The 23812-nt window shown below is 39.7% G+C and overlaps 2 protein-coding genes and 1 long non-coding RNA gene across 6 annotated transcripts in view; 1 reads left to right on the top strand and 2 right to left on the bottom strand.

Moving 5' to 3' along the window:
• The window catches only part of LOC117487121 (tetraspanin-8-like), an 18703-nt gene extending 10251 nt beyond the window's left edge, over positions 1-8452 (bottom strand). Inside the window, exon 1 of the mRNA XM_034135773.1 lies at positions 8275-8452. Within this exon, the coding sequence (XP_033991664.1) occupies positions 8275-8331 (57 nt within the window). The 5' untranslated portion in view covers positions 8332-8452. The remainder of the gene's footprint in view (positions 1-8274) is intronic.
• Positions 5810-23812, top strand: LOC117487120 (pyrin-like). 3 transcript variants are annotated; one of them, XM_034135771.1, is made up of 4 exons: positions 5810-5964; positions 12153-12227; positions 20876-21149; positions 22186-23812. In XM_034135771.1, the coding sequence occupies exons 3-4, from the start codon at positions 20885-20887 to the stop codon at positions 23241-23243; spliced, it is 1323 nt and encodes a 440-aa protein (XP_033991662.1). In that variant the 5' UTR covers positions 5810-5964; positions 12153-12227; positions 20876-20884; the 3' UTR covers positions 23244-23812. The 3 variants fall into 3 exon arrangements, with proteins under 3 accessions (XP_033991662.1, XP_033991663.1, XP_033991661.1); XM_034135770.1 differs by lacking the exon at positions 5810-5964 and adding an exon at positions 11495-11747; XM_034135772.1 differs by lacking the exon at positions 12153-12227 and having other exon boundaries at positions 5949-5964.
• LOC117487122 lies at positions 16944-18972 on the bottom strand. Of its 2 annotated transcripts, XR_004556346.1 has the most exons (4): positions 18832-18953; positions 18167-18428; positions 17906-17973; positions 16945-17511 (listed from the first exon to the last, which is right to left on the bottom strand). It is a non-coding gene; the product is annotated as an uncharacterized LOC117487122 (long non-coding RNA). The 2 variants fall into 2 exon arrangements; XR_004556345.1 differs by having other exon boundaries at positions 16944-17511; positions 18167-18972.

The following is a 23812-nucleotide window of genomic DNA, read 5'->3' as shown; positions in this document are numbered from 1 at the left end:
ACCACCGCTAAGCTAAAGGTGGCTAATGTTGGGCTATACAGGAACTACAGCACGGTCACATGACTTCACGTCACCACCGCTAAGCTAAAGGAGGCTAATGTTGGGCTATACAGGAACTACAGCACGGTCACATGACTTCACATCACCACCGCTAAGCTAAAGGTGGCTAATGTTGGGCTATAAAGGAACTACAGCACGGTCACATGACTTCACGTCACCACCGCTAAGCTAAAGGTGGCTAATGTTGGGCTATACAGGAACTACAGCACGGTCACATGACTTCACGTCACCACCGCTAAGCTAAAGGAGGCTAATGTTGGGCTATACAGGAACTACAGCACGGTCACATGACTTCACATCACCACCGCTAAGCTAAAGGTGGCTAATGTTGGGCTATACAGGAACTACAGCACGGTCACATGACTTCACGTCACCACCGCTAAGCTAAAGGTGGCTAATGTTGGGCTATACAGGAACTACAGCACGGTCACATGACTTCACGTCACCACCGCTAAGCTAAAGGTGGCTAATGTTGGGCTATAAAGGAACTACAGCACGGTCACATGACTTCACGTCACCACCGCTAAGCTAAAGGTGGCTAATGTTGGGCTATAAGTTCCCTTAGGCTTTAAGAGTATTTCTCCATCTTGGGTATGTGTAAAAACATTGTGATATAAATAATAATTACAAGCTGCTCATTGTGTCTCCTGCTAACCAGAGAGGAGGCATTTCATTCTTCAGCAGTTTGTAACTCAGTAGTAATGAGTCATTGTGTAACTGATCGGCTGGATTACACGTAGATCTTTTTTCAGACGAGACTTGTCATTACACAATAACCACAAAAACTGGAAACTCCTGCAGTCACACAAATAATAACAGAGGTGTGTACAGTCATCAGACACAGGAGCATTGTGAAAGAAAAGACAGACATGTTTTCTATAGGGTGTACAACTGACTGTAGAAATCAATCAGCGTCTTTGAGTTTTTAGAAAAGTGCTACATAATTGTCATGTATTATTATTATTAATATGAAATGGACTGGAGAATATGTAAATTGGGCGGATTATCAAAGTAGCAAGAAGCCCATCAAAGTTGTTTGTTTACTTTTTAAATGTTCACTAATCTGCTACCCGGATTCAATTACTTTTAAAACCCTATTTTTTTTTTATTTTTTTTTTTTTAAAAGAGACAAAAGTACTGTCACTGCTGCAAAAGAAGTCGATAAATTATATTAAAATGTAACTGGAAGTTAGCATTTAAGCGTACAAGTGGTTAGGACTGGGCGATATGAAGTATAGCTGTACCTTGATACATAGGGTTGGTTATTGGTGCTTACCAAATACTTCCTATAATTGGATTTTCTTTACAAACAATCATCAGTTAAGTGGATATAATGTGGGTAATGCCACATCCTTCTCATTACAAAATGACGTCACTTTAATGGGATGCAGCCGTTAAAACGTCACCACTAATGCCAAAATCCACAATGAATGTGGATATTAGCATTCTGGTAATAGGCGTTAATGTGCAGAGACAGAACTGCACATCTTTATCTTCCATCAAACACCATGAAGGCACTTCATATTCAGAGCCACAATAATGAAAGAGTGTGATTTACCATTTCCTGGACTGAAAACAAATACAAAATCCATGTTCAACAATATTCTCTGTCATTCAACACTTGGGAAATCCACTAAATGGATGAATTATTCGTATTTTGGGGCAAACGCCAATTAAAATGTACATTTGGTGTCTGAATTATACTCTATTACTGAAGGAAAGAAGAAGATATAACAGTTAACTCCTAACTTCCTTTACTTTAAAGACACCACTCGAAATAATCGGAGAGAAACAGATTGTAAACATTTGATCTTTTCTATAACGTCCATGTTGTTTACCCTCAGTTGAAGTGAAGCTAAAAGTCGTCTGCCCCTCCCTCCCCATTATCATCATTAGGGAAACACATCATGTCCGCTGAGTGCTACAATCAAGTTAACATGGATCTAACATCGTTTCTGGGAACATGAGAGGACTGAAGGACTGAAATAACCCCAGCTGGCGCCAGAACACACAGATACAGGAGGACTGTTTACAGATACACAGAAAGGTACGGGATGAAGAAATGTAAACAGTCTGGAGAATGACTGGAGTTTAGTGGTCGAGAAACCAAAGAATCAGAGCAGAAATGTGCCCAAATACTAGGGATGTCCCGATCACCTTTTTTTGCTCCCGATCCGATTCCGATCATTTGATTTTGACAATCTGTCGATACCGATTTTTCCGATCCGATCTTTATGCAATGCATTAAGAGAAAAAAAAGGAGAAAAGCATTCAAGTTGTCCCTTAAACCTCACGTTCTCCACCACAGATAACAGCTGGTCATCCAACGCGATGAATTCAGCTATCTTGGCTGTTATTTTTTTGGCCTTTTCACTGTTCTGGGGCAGTTTCTCTTTCCTTTTAAAAGTCTCTGAAAGTGTTGGTTGTTTCAGTGCCGTTACCTGAGTGGCCGCTGTGTACTCGTCGTGTTGTTGTTGGTGTTCGTATTAGATTGGTCGTGTTGAACGTAGCTCTGTTCTTTCCACCACGCGGAACCTCCGCCTTGCAAACATTGCATCTGGCTGTTACACTGCCTTCGCTTTCAATTTTATAATACTTCCAAACTCCTGACATTTTCTCTGTCCCGAGTCACCAGCTGAACGTAGCCTCTTGTTAGCTTACTGCTACTATTAGACACTGCGCCCACTCTGTTGCCAGATTTGAGAGAAATAAGCAACCAGGTCGATGAAAACAAGCCCAAAAGAAGCAACACATACATGATGTTGTGTAATTTTAAACCAAAACTAAGGCCTCAGGATGACTTTAAGACGTGAACATGGTCATTTTTGTTTTGTAACATTAAATAAAATAAGAAAAATATTTTATTAAAAAAAATTTTTTAAAAACATTCCGATCCCCGATTTTTTTCTCCTGATTCCGATCTTTTGAAAATCACGTGATCGGCTCCGATCCCCGATCACGTGATCGGATCGGGACATCTCTACCAAATACTCCTCTAAATCAAGATCAAATAACTCATGTTGGTGTCCGCCAGAGATGAATAAAGGTGTACGTATAGATTTCTGGAGACAAAACTAATAGATGTCTTGAGAACCTGAGGAGAGTGTTTTCGTGACGATTGAGGACGACAGGAACTACTTTTCAGCCGGCTTATCTTAGGGAAACTTATGAATCAGAGCAAAAACGGTCCCCTAAATATTCCTATGAATCAAGATAATCTTAGGTCTGCCTTAGTGTCCAGATATGGTGACGACAGGAAACTAACCTTCAGTATGTCTTGAGAACAATACAATGTGCAAGAAGAGTGTTTTCGTGACGATTGAGGAGGACAATAACTACTTTTTAGGAGGACTGTTTACAGATACACAGAAAGGTACGGGATGAAGAAATGTAAACAGTTTGGAGTTTCCTTCCATTTCTGGTAGAGAAACTGAAGAATCAGGGCGAAAATGTACCCAAATATTCCTGTAAATCAAGATAAAATAACTTCTGTTATAAATGTAAACAGTCTGGAGAATGACTGGAGTTTACTGGTAGATAAACCAAAGAATCATTATTCCTCTAAATGTTGGTGTCAGCCAAAGGTTAATATTGATGTACATATAGATACGTTTTAAACTTCAGACCGAGCCTCTCAACACTCTAGTTAGGACGTCTTCTCTCTTTAAGGTAAACTGAACACACTCAGGGTTTCCCCTTTAAATGGGAACCCCCCCACCAGGTATTTTTTTAAGTAATTTTCTGACATTTTCTTAACATAATTTTCTGGTATTTTTAAAGTAATTTTCTGGTATTTTTTATGTAATTCTTTGGTATTTTTCATGTCATTTTCTGGTATTTTTAAAGTAATTTTCTGGTATTTTAAAAGTAATTTTCTGGTATTTTTTTAAGTAATTTTCTGACATTTTCTTAACATAATTTTCTGGTATTTTTTATGTAATTCTTTGGTATTTTTCATGTAATTTTCTGGTATTTTTAAAGTAATTTTCTGGTATTTTTTATGTAATTTTCTGGTATTTTTTATGTAATTTTCTGGTATTTTTAAAGTATTTTCTGACAGTTTCTTAACATAACTTTCTAGTATTTCTTAAGTAACTTTCTGGCATTTGAAAAAAATCTGAAATTTTTCATAATTTTTTAATGACATTGATAATAATTCCTTTCATTACTTTGACTTTTTAGATCTGACCGGTATTATGATCCTATTTGTCATTATTTCTTCAACAACACAAGGCTTTAAGAGGCTTTGTACGTTAAGTCTTGTTTTGTACATCTCTGACTTTTTATGGAACACCCAATATCTTTCTTGATCCTACATATGATGTCTTTGACCAACCTATGAAATCAGACCAATCGAATCAATAAAAGCTCTCTAAATATTCCTCTAAGTTAAGATGATGCAAGTTTGGTGTCCATAAATGATGATGACATAAAAATGAGTCCTTGAAAAGAACTACAACGTGCAAGGCGAGCATTTTGGTGACAATTAGTGAAGACAAAATTACTTTTTTTTATTTACACAAACACGCTTTTAAAATGAGTACAACTGTCTGCAGCAAGGACAGAAACACAATAAAGTTTGTTGATCAACATGCTCTGTCTTTATATCTAATATAACTTCAAAAATATACTTTATAATATCCATTTTCATTGAAATTACAACATGGTCATTTCTGTTTGAGTATTTTTGTTAGTTTTTACTTTATTTGTACAATTTGGATATTGTTTCCCTTGGACTCCACTCATCTTAATTGGTTTAACTTATTTTCTGCTTCTTACATTTGGCTGGTTTTGTCTTGTCGTTTTTCCGACACTATTTTATGATCTCCGCCAAGGACATTTATGGCACATTTCCACTACACGGTCGGCCTCGGCCACGCTCGGTACGGCTCGGTACGGCTTGGCCTTAACAGGGCCGACTCACTTCATGTTGCGCTTCCATTACAGTTTAGGAACTGGGGTAGTTACTATAGTAACGCAGTGTAGGCGGAGCCGTGACGTCATCTTCAATGAGAACTCCAGAAACACAACACAGCCGTTAGCTGTTAGCACTCAGAGCTCACAGCTCCTCATATCTGTTCAGAAACTAGACAAAAGTTAAACAAGTACAAACCACAGACTGCCTGTGTCATGGAGAATACAGTCGCTGCTTTATTTATGTCTGTATAGGCCGTTGTTGTGAGTGTGGACGGTCGGAGCATATACTGCGTTAGCTTAGCCAATCTCCATTCAGAAAACACGCATTTTAAAAGGTGTTTCGCCTGCCGTCTGTCTGCAGACTTGTCAAAGCATTAATTCATGGTTTTTACTAACCGGTATCAGTATGTTGTTACTTCGGCATCATTTTGAAACGTGTATTACAATTAAATCACGGTCAAATATGTCCATCTTGTTGTAGTTGTAGCCCCCTTGCCAGCGCTCCTCTCTCTAGTTTAGCATACTCAGCCCGACTCAGCCCTGTTTGTTGGCCTCGATAGAACCACAATTTTCTCGGGCCAGAAAAGACGTGAAAAAGTGGCCCCGGGCCGGGCCGGGCCGGGCCGGAACTAGGCCTAGTGGAAGCGCAAAACGTGCACGGCACGCTTAAAGCGAGCTCCGCGCTGTAGTGGAACTGCGCCAAAAGTCTGTTTTTGTCTCTGGTGTGTTTTTAATTTCTCAACAGCCTTACATTTTTTTATCTAAAACTGCAGTTAAGTATAATTTGCATTTCATTCTGCACAACTTGTCCATCCAACCCATGTGTACAGAACAAATGTTCCACTTTAGGAAGTTATTTTATAGTTTTTTGACCAATATTTGTCCTGTTTCTACATTTCCTAAGATGCTTTTCGATTTGTCGCTTGAGTGACGCCATCATGAGGCGACGTTACAGGCGGATAGAGGAAGCAGCAGCATCGTGGTCAGGTAAGGTGGTTTTTAGTTCACGTTTAATCTGCTGATAACGCTATGAACTTGTTCTTGAACTCATTATTGAAACCACTTCTGTTATTGCATCGTTTTTTGCCGATACATTCTATAAATGAACATGTTTTTTTGACTGAATTTAGAGGAAATACTGTCAGTCGTTTACAGAAAACTCTGACTTCACAGTGGTCTCTTTATTTTAAACCGAGAGGTAAATCTATAACTTTTTTGTAGTAAAACCTCAATTTTCAGTTGTAAGTGATTTAATGTGCCCCCCCCAGGGCTCACTTCCTCCAGAGTAAGAAGCCAACTAAAGATTAACAAATGGGGCTTTTTGTTTTAATGACAAACTGAAAGCATTACTTGGGTTTCAGTTCCTGTTTTCCTCCAGTGATCAAAGCCAATAGATCTCATTTCATTGCATCTTTTTGTCATTTTCTGCCAACAAATGATCCAAATGACAGCATTTTTATTTGAAATTTGGACGAAATTGTGTAAATCAATCAGTAATTAAAACAAAAATGTTCTTTTTACTCAACTACATGTAGATGGTGAAACCAGAGGAGTAAAATCCCCCTGACTTGTTCCCCCACGGTTATCTTGACTATTTATAATAACAAAGACCATGTTTGCACTTCTATAGCCCGCCAAAACAAGTATCGCCAGGTCTGAGTTGAGCCAGATCGTAATCAAGTGCCGATACGGAGTATGAATACGGGGCTTTTGGGTTTGAATGGGAAACTGAATTGTTAATCAATGTTCACGGGTCATTATAACCTCTGAAGCGTGGCATTGTGGGTAATACGAGGCTTCAGGAGTGATGATGAGCCACGCCCTGAAACTGAGCTCATGTTTGTTTGGGAGGGCGGAAGAACTGGAGATAAAACCTGTTCTTCAACAACTCTGAAATACTGCGAGAACAGGGAGGTCACAGCAGAGGAACAATACTGCGAGAACAGGGAGGTCACAGCAGAGGAACAATACTGCGAGAACAGGGAGGTCACAGAAGAGGAACATACAGAATGAAGAAGGAAGAAATGTCTGAGAGAAGCACAACTATAGGTGTTTTTCTCTGAGGTATAACTTCATCATAGATTAATAATGGACTGAACTACGACTGCATTTCGTAGGGAAACGCTGTGTTCAGTAAACAAATGACCCTTGAATTCTCGAACAGATCAAGTTTCAAAGCCCAAAACCTCTCGATAGATAGATGATCCTTCAATTCTTGAACGGATCCAGAACTGGTTACAAGAGATAAAGAAGAGTTCAAACACATGTACACCTTCAACAGAGATGCACAATGACAAGAAATTATCATTGGATCCTTGAATAGATATGGAAAGATGTCACAAAAATTGAAGAAATGTTTAAATATTAAAAAGGCAAGACATCTAACACTGGCTCCATTTGAACAAACACCCGAAAAACAAGTTGAAAAAATGCAAAAGATGGGTTGAATTCCTTATTCAATTAAAAGCAACCGCCACACCCATAAGCTGTACAAATGCATCAGAGCCGAGTCACTATTTAATGTCAAGTAAGTAATGCGAATAATCGATTAATATTCGCCAGGGCTGTCCGATTTTCGAATTTGATCATGGTCAGTTTCTGGCATCCCTAATAGAGAGAACATTACAATGATTTAAACACGGGAGGCCCCACGCAGTCTGCGGCCCTGTGTGTGTGTGTGTGTGTGTGTGTGTGTGTGTGTGTGTGTGTGTGTGTGTGTGTGTGTGTGTGTGTGTGTGTGTGTGTGTGTGTGTGTGTGTGTGTGTGTGTGTGTGTGTGTGTGTGTGTGTGTGTGTGTGTGTGTAACCTGCCCCGCCCCCTCGCACACCCTTTCCCTGATACATCATAGACGCATTTTGTTTGTCTTTTTGCATATTAGAAACGGAGTTGGCCAAACTAAAACTGCAATATAATGTTTATGTAGCAATAAAACATAAGACATATATTTAGCTTAACGGTACCACTGTCTTTAATAATTCCACCTCGGGGCCCGTTTAATACCTGGGCTCGGTACCCATCTCTAATCACACATGACAAAGAAGGAAACGTAAAGCGGTCGCAAACAACAATGGCGGACATGGACAATTTGCAAATGAGTTCTGCCTTTTTTTAAACTGAATTTATCAATAATTTGAGAATAAATATGGGGGAAAAAGTCACTTGTCCGTCAGACACGTCAATGGAAAGATGTACTCGTCCGATATTGTAAATAACACGTCCCGGACGATCGGACGTGTGCTTCTTCGCACACTGTGCTTTGCAATAAACTCTTTAAACTAATTATATGTTTGGACTCACCCAGAAGAGGAGGTTGAAGAAGAAGAGCAGGTATTTGATGCATTTATTCACGGCCATGGTTTCTATCTGTCTGTATTCCCTTTTCCTCCTCGGTGGCTTCAGGAATCTTTTCTGCGGAGCAACACACACTGACTCTGGTGCAGCCGGATCCACCTGTTCCCTCTGTGGGAGTTTCCCTTTTGATGCCTCCTCCTTTCCTTCCCTACACCCTCCTTTCCTTTCCTACACCCTCCTTTCCTTTCCTTTCACTACCTGCAGAGATGGCAAAAGTACACACATGCTTTACTCAAGTAGAAGTACAGATACTCGTGTTTAAAAATACTCTGGTAAAAGTAGAAGTACTGATGCATAATCTGTTTGGTATTTTGAAGGAAAAAAAAGTATAAATATGCCTTATATAGGTATGGTCCTACACTATATTATTCAAATATAGCACGATAGGTCCACTTTAAGTAAAAAGTACCCATAACTAGCAGCTGTTTTAAAGAGTACCTGACCTCCCTTTATATTAATAGAACAATAATGTCATTGTTAGCTAATGAATGTTTCCATGCTGAACAACGGCAACATGACAACGTTTTCATTGGTCCCTCTTCTTTAGAGAAGACCAGGAAATGATGGATACACGGATCGTGTTCAAATCAATAGGCACGCAATGACTCTAAATAATAATGATCACGCCACCAAACACACATTCAAACTAAAGGAACCAGCCTGTTTGGGAAATGTGAGAAGTAGAAAGTACAGGTATTTGTGTTCAACATGTAAGAAGTAGAAAGTACAGGTATTTGTGTTCAACATGTAAGAAGTAGAAAGTACAGGTATTTGAGTTCAACATGTAAGAAGTAGAAAGTACAGGTATTTGTGTTCAACATGAAAGAAGTAGAAAGTACAGGTATTTGTGTTCAACATGTAAGAAGTAGAAAGTACAGGTATTTGTGTTAAAAATGTAAGAAGTAGAAAGTACAGGTATTTGTGTTCAAAATGTAAGAAGTAGAAAGTACAGGTATTTGTGTTAAAAATGTAAGAAGTCAAAGTAAAAAGTAGTCGAAAAATAAGTAGTGGAGTAAAGTACTGATACCAGAAAAATGTACTTAAGTACAGCAAGAGAGGACTCTTTAAAGTAGAGACACTACATACTGATATACACCTGAAAATCAGCAGGAGAAGACTCTTTAAAGAAGAGACACTACATACTGATATACACCTGAACATCAGCAAGAGAGGACTCTTTAAAGTAGAGACACTACATACTGATATACACCTGAACATCAGCAGGAGAGGACTCTTTAAAGTAGAGACACTACATACTGATATACACCTGAACATCAGCAGGAGAGGACTCTTTAAAGTAGAGACACTACATACTGATAGACACCTGAACATCAGCAGGAGAGGACTCTTTAAAGTAGAGACACTACATACTGATATACACCTGAATATCAGCAGGAGAGAACTCTTTAAAGTAGAGACACTAAATACTGATAGACACCTGAACATCAGCAGGAGAGGACTCTTTAAAGTAGAGACACTACATACTGATATACACCTGAACATCAGCAGGAAAGGACTCTTTAAAGTAGAGACACTACATACTGATATACACCTGAACATCAGCAGGAGAGGACTCTTTAAAGTAGAGACACTACATACTGATATACACCTGAACATCAGCAGGAGAGGACTCTTTAAAGTAGAGACACTACATACTGATATACACCTGAACATCAGCAGGAGAGGACTCTTTAAAGTAGAGACACTACATACTGATATACACCTGAACTTCAGCAGGAGAGGACTCTTTAAAGTAGAGACACTACATACTGATATACACCTGAACCTCAGCAGGAGAGGACTCTTTAAAGTAGAGTTACTTAAAAGTAGTAACATAAATACTTGAATGAAGTGCAACCCAATGAGCATTAAAGGTCAAATCAGTGACTCTCTCCTACTATCTAGTGGCAGTTGTTTGAAACTACACCACAGAAAACCCCCGCCTGTTTTTTATTTGACTATCAAATGTTCCTGATAGTTCCCAGGGCAACATGGGGAAGGTTTTACATGTGAGACAGAAAGCCCTGCAGCTGGTTAATATTTAACTGTGAACTTAATTGAACTCGATGTTTGTTCAGTTATTAAACTGGTCTGAGCGGCAGCTGTGCTTCCAGTCTGTGCTTCCAGTCTTTGCTCCTGTTGAGTTTTGCCAGGTTTTAAAACAGCAGGTGTGCTTTACAAAAGAAAAATAAACATAGTAGTTCAGTGCCAATTTAAAAGTCACGATAGGACGGGAAGATATGAGGATCTAAATGCAAATAGCTTGATTTATTGGGCATAAAACTGTGTCAAAACACACAGAAGAGTGCAACAAAACACATACAACTGAATGAAAACACAGAAAACTGCCAGAAAACACATCGAACTTCAACAAAACACAAAACACTGCAACAAAATAATAATAATAATAATAATAATAATAATAATAATAATAATAATAATAATAATACAAAGTTCAGTGCAGTTCACGGAACAATGTGACCTAAGTGGATTACATTGAGTTTAATAATGTGTAAAGATGTTTTGTTTGTGCAATATTTGATGCAGGATTGAAATGGATAGATAGATAGATAGATAGATAGATAGATAGATAGATAGATAGATAGATGGATAGATAGATGGATAGATGGTACTTTATTGATCCCAAATTGGGAAATTGTTGTTGTTACAGCAGCATAAAAGGCATTTTACAATAAAACAAAACTACAAAATATACAAGAATAGAAAGTAAAATAAAATAGAAAATATACATGTCGAAATAGAAAATATACATGTCGAAATAGAAAATATACATGTCGAAATAGAAAATATACATGCAGATATTATATATATATATTCAAAATATATGGAATATGGAGTATAAATATTGAACAGATTATAGAGTAAAATGTACAACGTGGTTTTATTTCAAGAGAAGCTATGGAGCAGAGAGTTCTCTTCCATCCAGAGAGCTAGAGAGGGAAAGAGGGGTGTGTGTGTGTGTGTGTGTGTGTGTGTGTGTGTGTGTGTGTGTGTGTGTGTGTGTGTGTGTGTGTGTGTGTGTGTGTGTGTGTGTTGTGTGGTGTGTGTGTGTGTGTGTGTGTGTGTGTGTGTGTGTGTGTGTGTGTGTGTGTGTGTGTGTGTGTTGTGTGTGTGTGTGTGTGTGTGTGTGTGTGTGTGTGTGTGTGTGTGAACGTGGCAGAGAGGTAGAGGTTGGAGTGTTTGTACAGTAAAGAGGGAACAGCTGTTGTTGCTCCACAGTCTCTTGTTCGGCTTTCTTCTGGCTTTTCTTTGAATTGGAAACGTTTCTTCTGGGATTTATCGAGGATATTTGAGTCCATAACTTTGTAATAGTTTCCTAAATTTAGTCCTCTGTGCTTCTATAGCTGGATTTTCACTTTCACTTCGTCAACGTGGGATATTGTTGGCTGTCTCTGCAGGTATTTGAGGTTTCGTCATGACTTCCTTTCCTATTCGTCTGAAGTTGGTCCAGGAACATGTAGTTATGTTAACTGATTGATTTGCTGCTGTATGACTGAGAATTCCAACATTGTAGTACGAAATATAAAGGAATATCTTATCCTTTTTTATCTTAAAACTTAATTCTATCTAATGCCTGGTGCAGAAGTCTCTTTCATGGCTTTGTTTCATTCAAACAAAGAGGAAATAATCATAATACTGAGTTCAAACTAATGAAATGACACCAAAAAAGCAATTTGATAAGAGTTAAAGGGGGTAAATACACTCTCAATACTTCCATACATGCTGTATCTGTATGTTAATATGTCAGGTTTTCTATTAGTACTTTCAGTCGCACACCTTTTACGTCACTGTGGGTTTTTCAGGTTGGGACACTTGCGTCTGCAGACTCAGAAGATCAGAAGAAAGACAGCAACTGTGATCTGGACGAGTTTTAAAAGGTAGGATCGCTTTCAGGAAACATGTTTAAACAATGTCTTATGGTCTGTCTATATTCATTATACTGTTGAACGTACTTTAATGTACATTTTGATTATCAAGTAAAATAGCAAGTAGGCTATGTGCCGTTCAGGAATAATCCTAAACGTTTTTGGATCAAGAACGAACTTTCGAGCATGTCAGCACTCGTCTCACACTACAGTGAAGAGAATATATTGCTTTATACATCAGATGGTGCATTTTGACATATTAATGGGTGTCGCTGGGTTTTATTTGTCGAACAAATGTCACGGCTGGAAATGACACGTTTTTCCCACATACATCAATGTTTTGTGATCATTTTTTACCGACTAAAAGCATGTTCTACTTAAAGGTGGGGTAGGTAAGTTTGAGAAATCGGCTCGAGATACACTTTTTGTTATATTCCATGGAATGCTCTTAACATCCCGATAGCAATGAATATCTGAAGTGCTTTGACAAAAAATCCATAAAAAAATGTCATCTGTGGAAGCTGTAGTACTGTAAAAAGCACGACCAATCATCTGAGTCGGCCCAGCTAAAATAACTGGATGGCCTACCTGCCTGTCAGCCTTCCATCTGTGCACAAACTTATCTCGTACCCTCATTGGTCATGTGCGCGTTCGTGTGTGTTGGAGGAGGGGCTCTGGAAGGAAGTGGCAGATTTTTTCTGGCTGTGTATTTTCAAATTCTAGCGCACTCAAACTGGTTTCTCCAAAATTACCGACCCCACCTTTAAATGACTAATTCAAAATGACCTGAATGTACTGTTCAGTCTTGTAAGGATACACATAAACAAATGATTTGGGAAGTAAATGTAAACGTTCCTTTTTTAAGTTGATATAAATCCGATACGAATACAGGTAACAGATTCTAGGAAAAACCTGAATAAATGGAGAACGAGCAAGACAGAAAAGCCAATTAAAAGGCAATCTTTCTACTTTTTCTCAACATGATTCCTCAGAAAAGCAAGAATAACCATTAAATAGCAGTTTGATGCTACTTTAGATGCAGGTATTCACGTTTTTTTAGTCTCCTTTTGTGGTCCGAAGGTCTTCTTGACAACCAACAGTTGAAATAACGCTAATTTGCCCATGTTCATGTTTCCTTACTAAACTAGGAACCATACTGTATAAAACTACTATTTGGTCTATAAACTTATTACATTACATGTCACTTGTTAGTCGCTTTTATCCAAAGCGACTTACATACTCAATACCGTGGACAATCCCCACAGGAGCAATTTGGGGTGAAGTGTCTCAGGGACACAACGACATGCTGACTGCAGTGGGGTTTGAACCTGTGCTCCCTTGATCCGAACACCAACGCTCTATCCACTGCGCCACACGCCTCCCTATTATAATAGTATTCTTTCTTCTTCAAGGTAGAAACAATAGCAACTTATTTTCTTTATTTTTTTTAGCAGGAAGCCATAATGGTGAAACTTAAAGAAGAGCTCTGGGATATTCTTCAGAATTTAAAAGAATGCCATGCTTTAGTTCCTTTATAGCCCAACATTAGCCTCCTTTAGCTTAGCGGTGGTGACGTGAAGTCATGTGACCGTGCTGTAGTTTCTTTATAGCCCAACATTAGCCACCTTTAGCTTAGCGGTGGTGACGTGAAGTCATGTGACCGTGCTGTAGTTTCTTTATAGCCCAACATTAGCCACCTTTAGCTTAGCGGTGGTGACGTGAAGTCATGTGACCGTGCTGTAGTTCCTTTAGAGCCCAACATTAGCCACCTTTAGCTTAGCGGTGGTGACGTGAAGTCATGTGACCGTGCTGTAGTTCCTTTATAGCCCAACATTAGCCTCCTTTAGCTTAGCGGTGGTGACGTGAAGTCATGTGACCGTGCTGTAGTTCCTTTATAGCCCAACATTAGCCTCCTTTAGCTTAGCGGTGGTGACGTGAAGTCATGTGACCGTGCTGTAGTTCCTTTATAGCCCAACATTAGCCTCCTTTAGCTTAGCGGTGGTGACGTGAAGTCATGTGACCGTGCTGTAGTTCCTTTTATAGCCCAACATTAGCCTCCTTTAGAATAGAATTGGGAGGGATGAAACCCTCTTTAATGGTCACACATGCAGAGCACACACAGTGAAATTTGGCCTCTGCTTTTAACCCATCCTAGTACCAGGAGTCTAGTACTAGGAGCAGTGGGCAGCTATTGTACAGCGCCCGGGGAGCAATGGGAGTGATAAGGGGTGTCCGGTGCCTTGCTCAAGGGCACCATGGCAGGGCAGGAGGTGAACTGGGACCTCTCCAAGTAGCAGTCCACACTCCATATTTTAGGTCTGGTCGGGGACTTGAACCGGCGACCCTACAGCTCCCAGTCCAAGCCCCTACTGACTGAGCCACTGCCTTAGCTTAGCGGTGGTAACATGAAGTCATGTGACCGTGCTGTAGTCCCTTTACAGCCCAACATTAGCCTCTTTTAGCTTAGCGGTGGTGACGTGAAGTCATGTGACCGTGCTGTAGTTCCTTTACAGCCCAACATTAGCCTCCTTTAGCTTAGCGGTGGTGACGTGAAGTCATTTGACCGTGCTGTAGTCCCTTTACAGCCCAACATTAGCCACATTTAGCTTAGCGGTGGTGACCTGAAGTCATGTGACCGAGCTGTAGTTCCTTTACAGCCCAACATTAGCCTCTTTTAGCTTAGCGGTGGTGACGTGAAGTCATGTGACCATGCTGTAGTCCCTTTACAGCCCAACATTAGCCACATTTAGCTTAGCGGTGGTGACCTGAAGTCATGTGACCGAGCTGTAGTTCCTTTACAGCCCAACATTAGCCTCTTTTAGCTTAGCGGTGGTGACGTGAAGTCATGTGACCGTGCTCTAGTTCCTTTACAGCCCAACATTAGCCTCCTTTAGCTTAGCGGTGGTGACGTGAAGTCATGTGACCGTGCTGTAGTCCCTTTACAGCCCAACATTAGCCACATTTAGCTTAGCGGTGGTGACCTGAAGTCATGTGACCGTGCTGTAGTCCCTTTACAGCCCAACATTAGCCTCCTTTAGCTTAGCGGTGGTGACGTGAAGTCATTTGACCGTGCTGTAGTCCCTTTACAGCCCAACATTAGCCACCTTTAGCTTAGCGGTGGTGACGTGAAGTCATTTGACCGTGCTGTAGTCCCTTTACAGCCCAACATTAGCCACATTTAGCTTAACGGTGGTGACGTGAAGTCATGTGACCAGTGGCGTCGCCTGGGGTAGGCATCCGGGGCTTTAGCCCCGGATGTTTTTTCTTTAGCCCCGGACAAATTCTCCCTCAATATAATACATTAACCGTACTTCTTTACCTATAGGACGGTAGATTTGTAATTTCCCGTGTTCAGTGAATGCAACATAGGCAAGCCAAGACACCACCAGACCAATCAGAGAGTTGCATGGAAATAAACGTGTTTTATTGGCTGACAGGTACGTACCTCTCCTCTGTGACAATGTTTAAACTTTAAACTGTCAGCCCCGGACGCGGAGATTCTGAAGATGGATATTAGACATTTTTTCAATAAAAAAGACGGCAATACTCAAGTGGTGGCTCACACAACAACCCCAGAGCCACCACCTGAGCCAGGTGAACATATGTACATATGTACATGTCAGTAAACTTACAAGTTATGCGAACATGTAAGCAAAGCATAAATTACAGCTACGTTGACGTTACTTTGAATCGCACGGGTAATCTAAACCGTTAGCAAGTAGCTATAGCGAGCCAGATATATTAAATAAACACTTTGTCATACAATATAAATGTTGTGTTTTTTAGCATTACCTGGTGATTTCAAAGAAAGCTCTCTGGGAAATGTTGACTTACTGTTCGACAGGAAGCTAGAAGCTACCTTACAGTACACAGTTGATCCTGAGTCCTGTCAGTTAAAGTGTTTCATAGTTAGCTTAGCTAAGCATCAAACTAGCACTGAAATATATGGATGTTATGTGACAGTATTTCTGAGAAAAGTCAGTTTAAATGGTGGCCTAGTTGCCACTGCTTTACTGTCGACAGCACGTTTGAACGTATTTGCAGCAGTAAATGTGGCTGTTTGGCCACTGACGTTGCCATAACACCTGAATTTAAATGTGCAACCTCTTTTTGTGACAGATTTTTGCATGAAATTATAATTCTGATTGATATTTCCTATTGATAGCTAGTTTCTATGTGAACATTATGAGATGGACAGCCAGCTAACAAGCTTTTTATATACAAAGATTTCAGATCAAAGCTAATCCAGTAGGGCTCCTGAAAGGGGACAAGGGACACTATGCTCCCAAATATTAAGCCTCGACCCCCATCTTAAAATTGATATGATCAAAAAATCTGCATTGTCGGAGGCCTTTTTTCCTCATTATCATGTGAAATTGTACAGCTTTCCTTAGTTTTGAATGCAGAAAGATGACTATTCGAGTATTACGTGAAAATGACTATATTTAAGTGTTAAGTAAATATATTAAGTGAATTACTCAAACTGCATTTGTATAGGAATGATTCTCTCCTATTGGCAGATAACTACTAACAGTGATATCTACAAGAGGTTTCCAATGTCAATTTAACTATTTTCAATTGGTTAGTATTATATTTTGTGACAGTGTGGTGACACTCATTTTAATGAAGACAAATTTGTGTATCTTGAAATTCATTTATTTGACAGAGCTGGAAACTGATTTAAAATACTTGTTTGTGTTTACCTACACAGTCATCACAGATGAGCCAAAAATAGTAGAGGATGAAGAGAGGAGAACAGGAGAAAGGGACACACAAGAAGGAGATACAACAGATAAGAACAACAATGAACAGGAACATCAGAACAGACAAGAGTCAATGGGTAACTGGGGAACTGATTTAGGGACTGCAGATACAGGGCCAAGGCAAGTGAGACATCACTGTTTTCCATCCGGCATGTTTGGCCAGCAAAAGAGATCATTTCAACCAAGTTGGTTTGATACTTTTAAATGGGTTGAATATTCTACCACTGCCAATGCAGCATTCTGCTTTAGTTGTAGACTATATGGCAAACCAAAGCGATCAAAGGGACACCCTCACCACCTCAGGATACACAAACTGGAAGCGTGCATTGGATTATTTTCGAGAACATGAAAAGTCAAACATACACAAGGCTCTTCTTTCCAGTTCTCGACAGAATGCTGGAGGAGCTTCAAAACAGGTTTTCTGGAGTTGGGGAAAAAATATGAATTGGCATACAGGCATGTCACCCTCCATGGGGAGGTCGTCGACCGATTTGCGAAGGTCAAACCAAGGCGATTTAGCCTAACACTTCCACCTACAAAACAATAAAGAGTGTGAAGACAGCGAGTGATGATGGGGAGAAAAAAAGAAACAAATGAAAGGTAATGTGATGAAGGAAGCAGCAAGTGAGGAAGGAAGCAAGTGATGAGGGATTATTATTTCCTCCTTCCATCCCTTTTTTCAGTTTAATCTAATTACTAACAACTTCTAATAATTTGACATAGTTTATGATTTAATTGGAAAATCAAGTGTTTTTAAATAATAAACCTGTTTCTGATTCTGATTCTTTGATTTTTTTTGACATATGGGTGTTGAGAGATGTATAGATCTCTTAATGTTGCTCTCAAAGTGCACCAGATTGATGCTTTTAACTTCAATATTTAAAAAAAATCTTCCTGGGGGAGTTCCCCCCAAAAATAGTACTTTACCTCTGCTTATGTAACTCCGGTGTAGTGTCCCCTCGGCAACAGATCACTCACAGTTGGTGATTACTTTCCTGCATTTCAATGGACAGCATATAAAAAGGACACGTGAGCTTCATTGCTTAAGAGATCCTCACATGCCATCTCTTTAAAAAAATAAGTGTCCAGTCAACAACAAAACATCAGTGATCGTATAGTGGTAGTATATTTTTCATAAGCAATGTGAAACATTAAACTTAAAAAAACTGGTGTACAAAACTCACATACCTGCGTTGATCTCCTGGAGTGTCTCTACTCTTTCTTCTCCACCATTAGAGATTGCAAACATTTCAGAAACAGCTAGAGGTAGGGGACAAATAACTTGTTCGCTGGGCATGTCAAAAACCTCCCTGCTTTGATCAAGACTTTAGGGAGCCTTTCAGCCCCTCTGGCAAAGGGGCTGGAAAGCAAGTTTTGCAAATGCAGTACCATCTACATGCTTGTCCTGTTCCAGACACTGCTCTCAACCACTCAGGGCCTGCACAAATACCTGCAGAAAGAAACAATTGACTTGGTGCAGGCAGTAAATTACAAAACAGCAGTTGAGAACACACTGAAAAGTTACAGAAGTGACGAGAAAGCAAGACCAAGGCCCTGTGCAATGATCTTGATATTCCCGAAACTGTGACACAGAGGAAGAAGCGTAGAAACATGGAAGACTTTGTAGTCGAGGCATCGTGTGGAGCAGCTCTCCCATTAGCTTATTAGCTCAGATTAGCTATTGATGATCACGTTGATAAATCATATAAAACCAATAGCCAAACACACAAAAAACATGCTGCTGTGTGAGCATTAAACGATTAACATTAAACTAAACAAACACAACAAAACGTTATAGTCCTTATAAAATAAAAACATACATTTTGTCCACCAAAATAATACAGGCACCTTACCCTCGAGAGATCCTCACATGTTATGAGAATCTCCCACAATCCATTGCCGTAACAAAGCTAATGCAGGCACACGTTTGTTTGTGACACCAGATGGCGTAATTCTTCTTCTTCTTCTTTTATTTAATGGCGAATCGCTTCCACTTGGAGCATATATCGCCACCTCTGGCGTAACCCGAATTCATTCTCCGATTTAACAAGGATTTTATACCAACCTTTATAACTCTGTACACACACGACACACCTATATGTCGTGAGCTAATTATCGAGCCTTCATTGTAACAGATCTGGTAGGCCACCACATTATTCTTTACTTTCTACGTCTTTATATGGAGAAGATATTACTTTTTTCTCCGTCATGTTGTTTCCATAGCAACAACAACTTCCTGTCAACAGCCAACGAAAAGTAACAAAAAACACTGTAATATCCTTTTCAGTTTCACAGAACACAAATTGGGTTATTTACATAATGTTTACAGTACTGTTTATTGTTATTTTGTAATATTCTTTGCGGAATTTGGCCATGTAAAATGTCCTATTGGGTTGCTGTACAGCCAATGCGTGACGTCATTGGTAAGCGGCGTAACGAACCCCGAACAGATTCTGGTACCTACACCGCCACTGTGGGCTCAGCCCCGAATGTTTCCAGGTCCAGGCGACGCCCCTGCATGTGACCATGCTGTAGTTCCTTTATAGCCCAACGTTAGCATTTTACTTCAGAAATCATAAAGTGGTGTTAATATGAGGAGATTATCCTGCTGATCTAAACGTGTAAATATCACAAACGTTTGTTTGACAGAGATTATTTTCTGAAAAAATCCAATGGAAAAATCCCATTTTTTTGTGGAAGGAACAAGGGAAAATATTTCAGACTCAACCTACAAAAAAAACAGAGGGTGTATTATGTTGTAGGTAGGTAGGTAGCAGCGACGTGCAGTCAGTGGAGGCAGGGGAGGCAGAGCCTCACCTGTCATACTCCAATGTAACGGAAAAACAATTAAAGAAAAACTAAATAATAATAATAATAAAATGTCTCCACTGATCTTGTGTAAATGTGATTTCTGTATGATTCCAATCGCATTTTATAGTCAAAATCAGCAAATTTGCCGAGCTCCGCTACGGGAGCGATGAGAAGTGAGGCAAGCACGAGCACTGCCTCACGTAAACCCACAGTAACTTGCTGGAGCGCGGGCACTAATTTAGCGCGGCCACTTATTTTGTGAGCGCGCTCAAGCCATTTACTGTGGGGTGACGCATTCTCAGGTGAGGCACAGATGAGATCTGCCTCACTTCAGAATGCGTCACCCCACAGAAACTGGCTGGAAAGCGGGCCCTAAGCGCATGCCTGTTCCCATCTCACTGTAGGTCACCAATGTAATGTTTGTAGATCCCTTTATTACATTTATCCTCGCCATCCATAGTCTCTAAATAACTTATTTCACGTATATATGATATTTAGGTTCGCTGGTCTCTCGAACAACGGCAATGAAAAAATCACCAGGGGAGGCAGCCATAACCTCTGCCGCACTGAAGGGGGCGCACGTGAGCCCACAGGTTCTTGTTGCTACTGTTATTCTACCGCAAACAACAAAGAAACTAGACTTTTGAAACTAGAGGAAGATAAGGAGGACTTTTACAAAACAGTAATAGAGATTGTTGTCCAGAAGGATAGCATGCAAGTCAAGGTAAGACCACAACTGTAATGAAAATGGGATCTTAGAAAGAACAATCCAATATTTAGATTTTGGGTATCCTTTTGTTGATCGGTCTGTTTAAAATTAATCATAGCATCAGACTAAAAAAGCTTTTGAAAATAACAGAATATTTCGATTAAGGTCAAAATAGGCTATAATATTTGTAAATCTGACTCTGAAAGAGTCAGTGCCTCACCAGCCATGAACCTCACCGCACGTCACTGGTAGGTAGGTAGGTACTTTGATCCCAATTTGCGAAATGTTTGCGTTAATACTCAAGTTAAGTGGAATAAGATAATATAAATAAATAAAAGATTGTCCCTCCAATTGAAAGTTTCTCTTTTTGTTATCAGGAAGCCATAATGGTGAAACTGAAAGAGGAGCTCTGGAGGACTCTGCAGAATTTAAAAGAAGAAGAGTTTAAGCATTTCAAGTGGTTCTTGGAGGAGGAGAATCCTCTGGAAGGTTTTCCCGGGATCCCAGTTTCTCGGTTGGAAATGGCGGACAGGAAAGACACGGTGGATCTGATGGTGCAGAACTATCAGGGTGATGGAGCTCGGGAGTTAACAAAGAAGATTTTAGAAAAGATCGGGCGAAACGATCTGGTTTTGGTTTTGGTTCGGAAAGGTACGTTTAGTAAAAATATTGGAAAAAGTCTCAAATGCAGCATCAAGTATTATTACTAATGGAACTGAACTGAACTTATGCTCAACTCAGTACATGTTTACAGCCAACTGCACTTCATACCGTTTCTATAGAACACATATTTATTTCTAGTTTTGTAATTTATCAACTGCACTGATAAATACCTGTGCAATAACTTACTTATTGTTCTTGTATTTTCATGGTAATGTTGTATTGTTTTGTAAGAGTACTGTTCAATGTATCATAGGTCCAATTTATAGTCACATTATATATTAAAAGTGTTAGCTTGTATTGTCCAAATGATACTTACTACTGTCTGTTGTGTGATTGCACCTTCGGGAATGCTTGGAATTTCGCTGTAGTGACATTAAAGGAATCTAATCTAATCTAATTGTTGTATTAAGATTAGATTTATATGAAAGATGTCCTAAGGCAATCCTAAACATCTGAACCTTTTAATATATTGTTTCAGATCAAATCCGTTCTTCAATTAACTTTCAACGTTTTATCAACTCTGCCGATGAGAAGGAGATTAGAAATAAAAGTAGTGTTCATAAAGTCAATAACTGTTAATCCACCGTTAAAATGACAAACTGTGGGGGACATCGATTAAATCAGCGCGTGCTAATTAACGGTTTATTCAAATTCAAAGGTTTTATTGTCATATAAGCTACAGTGTAGAAATGGCAATGAAATTCTTCTGACCTGAGCTCCTCCCACAATGCAACATATATAATAAAATACAAATAAATAAATAGTGCAAGAAGTCTATATACATGTAAATAGAATATGATATGTGCAAGAACAGAATATTAATTTAAATAATGTACATTAAGACAAAATTAAATACGGTTTATTGAGCAATGGTGCATAACGGTTTTAAACTTCAAATGAACCTCATCTCACCGTGAGAGAGTGTTGGCATATAGAAGTTTTGATTTGGACATCAAGTAAACAATGGACACAGTAAACAATACTCATGACTGACAACATGTGTGTCTGTTCTGTCTCGTTTCAGACCCCAAGAACCATGAGAAGAAAAAGCTGGCGGAGACAAAGGCTGAAATGAAACAGATGATCCAGGAGAGACAGAAGAGGATCGATGAAATCAGTCGATCGGCGGAGATCAGCAGTAAATCAGCTGACAGACATATCGCAGACAGTAGGCAGGTCTTTGAGGTTTTACAGAAGTCTGTGGAGAGAAGTCTCGCTAATCTCATCGAGGAAATTGAAACAAAGCGGGAAACGTCAAGAAAACAGGCCGACGGATTCATCGTAGAGCTTGAGAAAGAAATCTCTGAGCTGACAAAAAGAAGTGCTAAGGTGGAGCAGCTCTCACGCACAGAGGACTTCCTGCAAAGCATCCAATCACTGCACGCTATCCCCTTCACCACGAACTGGATGGAGATCAGTGTCACTCCACCGACATATGGAGGAAGTGTGGGGAGAGCTGTCACTCTGCTGGAGGAAATATTCAAGAAAGAGAAAGAGAAATTGTTTGCGAAGGCCAAGCTGGAAAGGGTCCAGGAGTCTGAAAAGGATGTGACTCTAGATCCTGAAACAGCGAATGCCTACCTCGTTCTGTCTGACGATATGAAAAGAGTCTACTGTGGTGATGTAAAACAAAGCCTTCCAGACAACCCAGAGAGATATAATCCTTCCATAAGCGTTTTAGGAAAGCAGAGTTTCTCTTCAGGAAGATTTTACTACGAGGTTCTGGTTAAAGGGAAGTCTTCGTGGGAGTTAGGCGTCGCCAAAGGGTCGATCGCCAGGAAGGGGAAGATCGATGTGAGACCTCAAAATGGCTACTGGACAATATGTTTAAGGGATGGAAATAAGTACAAAGCCTCTGCCGTAAATCTCACCGTTAAACGCCAGCCGGAGAGGGTGGGCGTATTCGTTGATCATGAGAAGGGTTCGGTCTGCTTTTATGACGTAGATTCTGCAGACGTGATCCATAACTTTACTGACTGTGCCTTCACTGAGGAACTCTACCCTTTCTTTAGTCCCGGTCTTCATTACGATGGTAAAAACTCGGCACCTCTAATAATCTCGCCTGTCAATTACAGTGATTAGATTTGATGCTTTAAAGCAGGGCTGTCCAAACTTTTTCCACATACAGAAAAACATACGAAGGGCTGGGCCCCTCAGTCAAGGTGAGGTAAATGTCCTCTTAAGTTATGAGTTAGTAAAATCAATCAAATGTATTCTTTATACTTGAATATGCTTTAAGGAAGAAAAAAATAGCTTTCCATAGACTTTTATTTATTTATTTTTCAGCTCCTTCCTTAAAACAGAGGCCTCAGAATGCTTCTAATAAGGGGGAATATGAAGGGTGTATTTCAGGCTATTTATGCAAATATGTTTTTTGTTTATCATTTAAGATTTGTTAGACCAAGTTCTCAACTTTAATGTACTGAATGTACCTGAGAAGTGGGCTTATTAACACATGAATACTGTGTACTGTATATATCACAGAAGTGCAATATAAGACAAGCACACGTTTCATGTGTGGGCCGTACTCCATTATACTTTCAGAATTAGATGAGGGCCGTTTCAAAATGGTCTGTTTACACAGAGGGGACACATGTTGATGTAGAAGAGACATGAAGAAGAGGGGACACATGTTGATGTAGAAGAGACAT

This window comes from Trematomus bernacchii, unplaced genomic scaffold (assembly GCF_902827165.1).
Source record: "Trematomus bernacchii unplaced genomic scaffold, fTreBer1.1, whole genome shotgun sequence".
Classification (NCBI taxonomy): domain Eukaryota; kingdom Metazoa; phylum Chordata; class Actinopteri; order Perciformes; family Nototheniidae; genus Trematomus; species Trematomus bernacchii.
The sequence above is the reverse complement of the archived record's forward strand: the minus strand, read 5'-3'. Positions and strand labels throughout refer to the sequence as shown.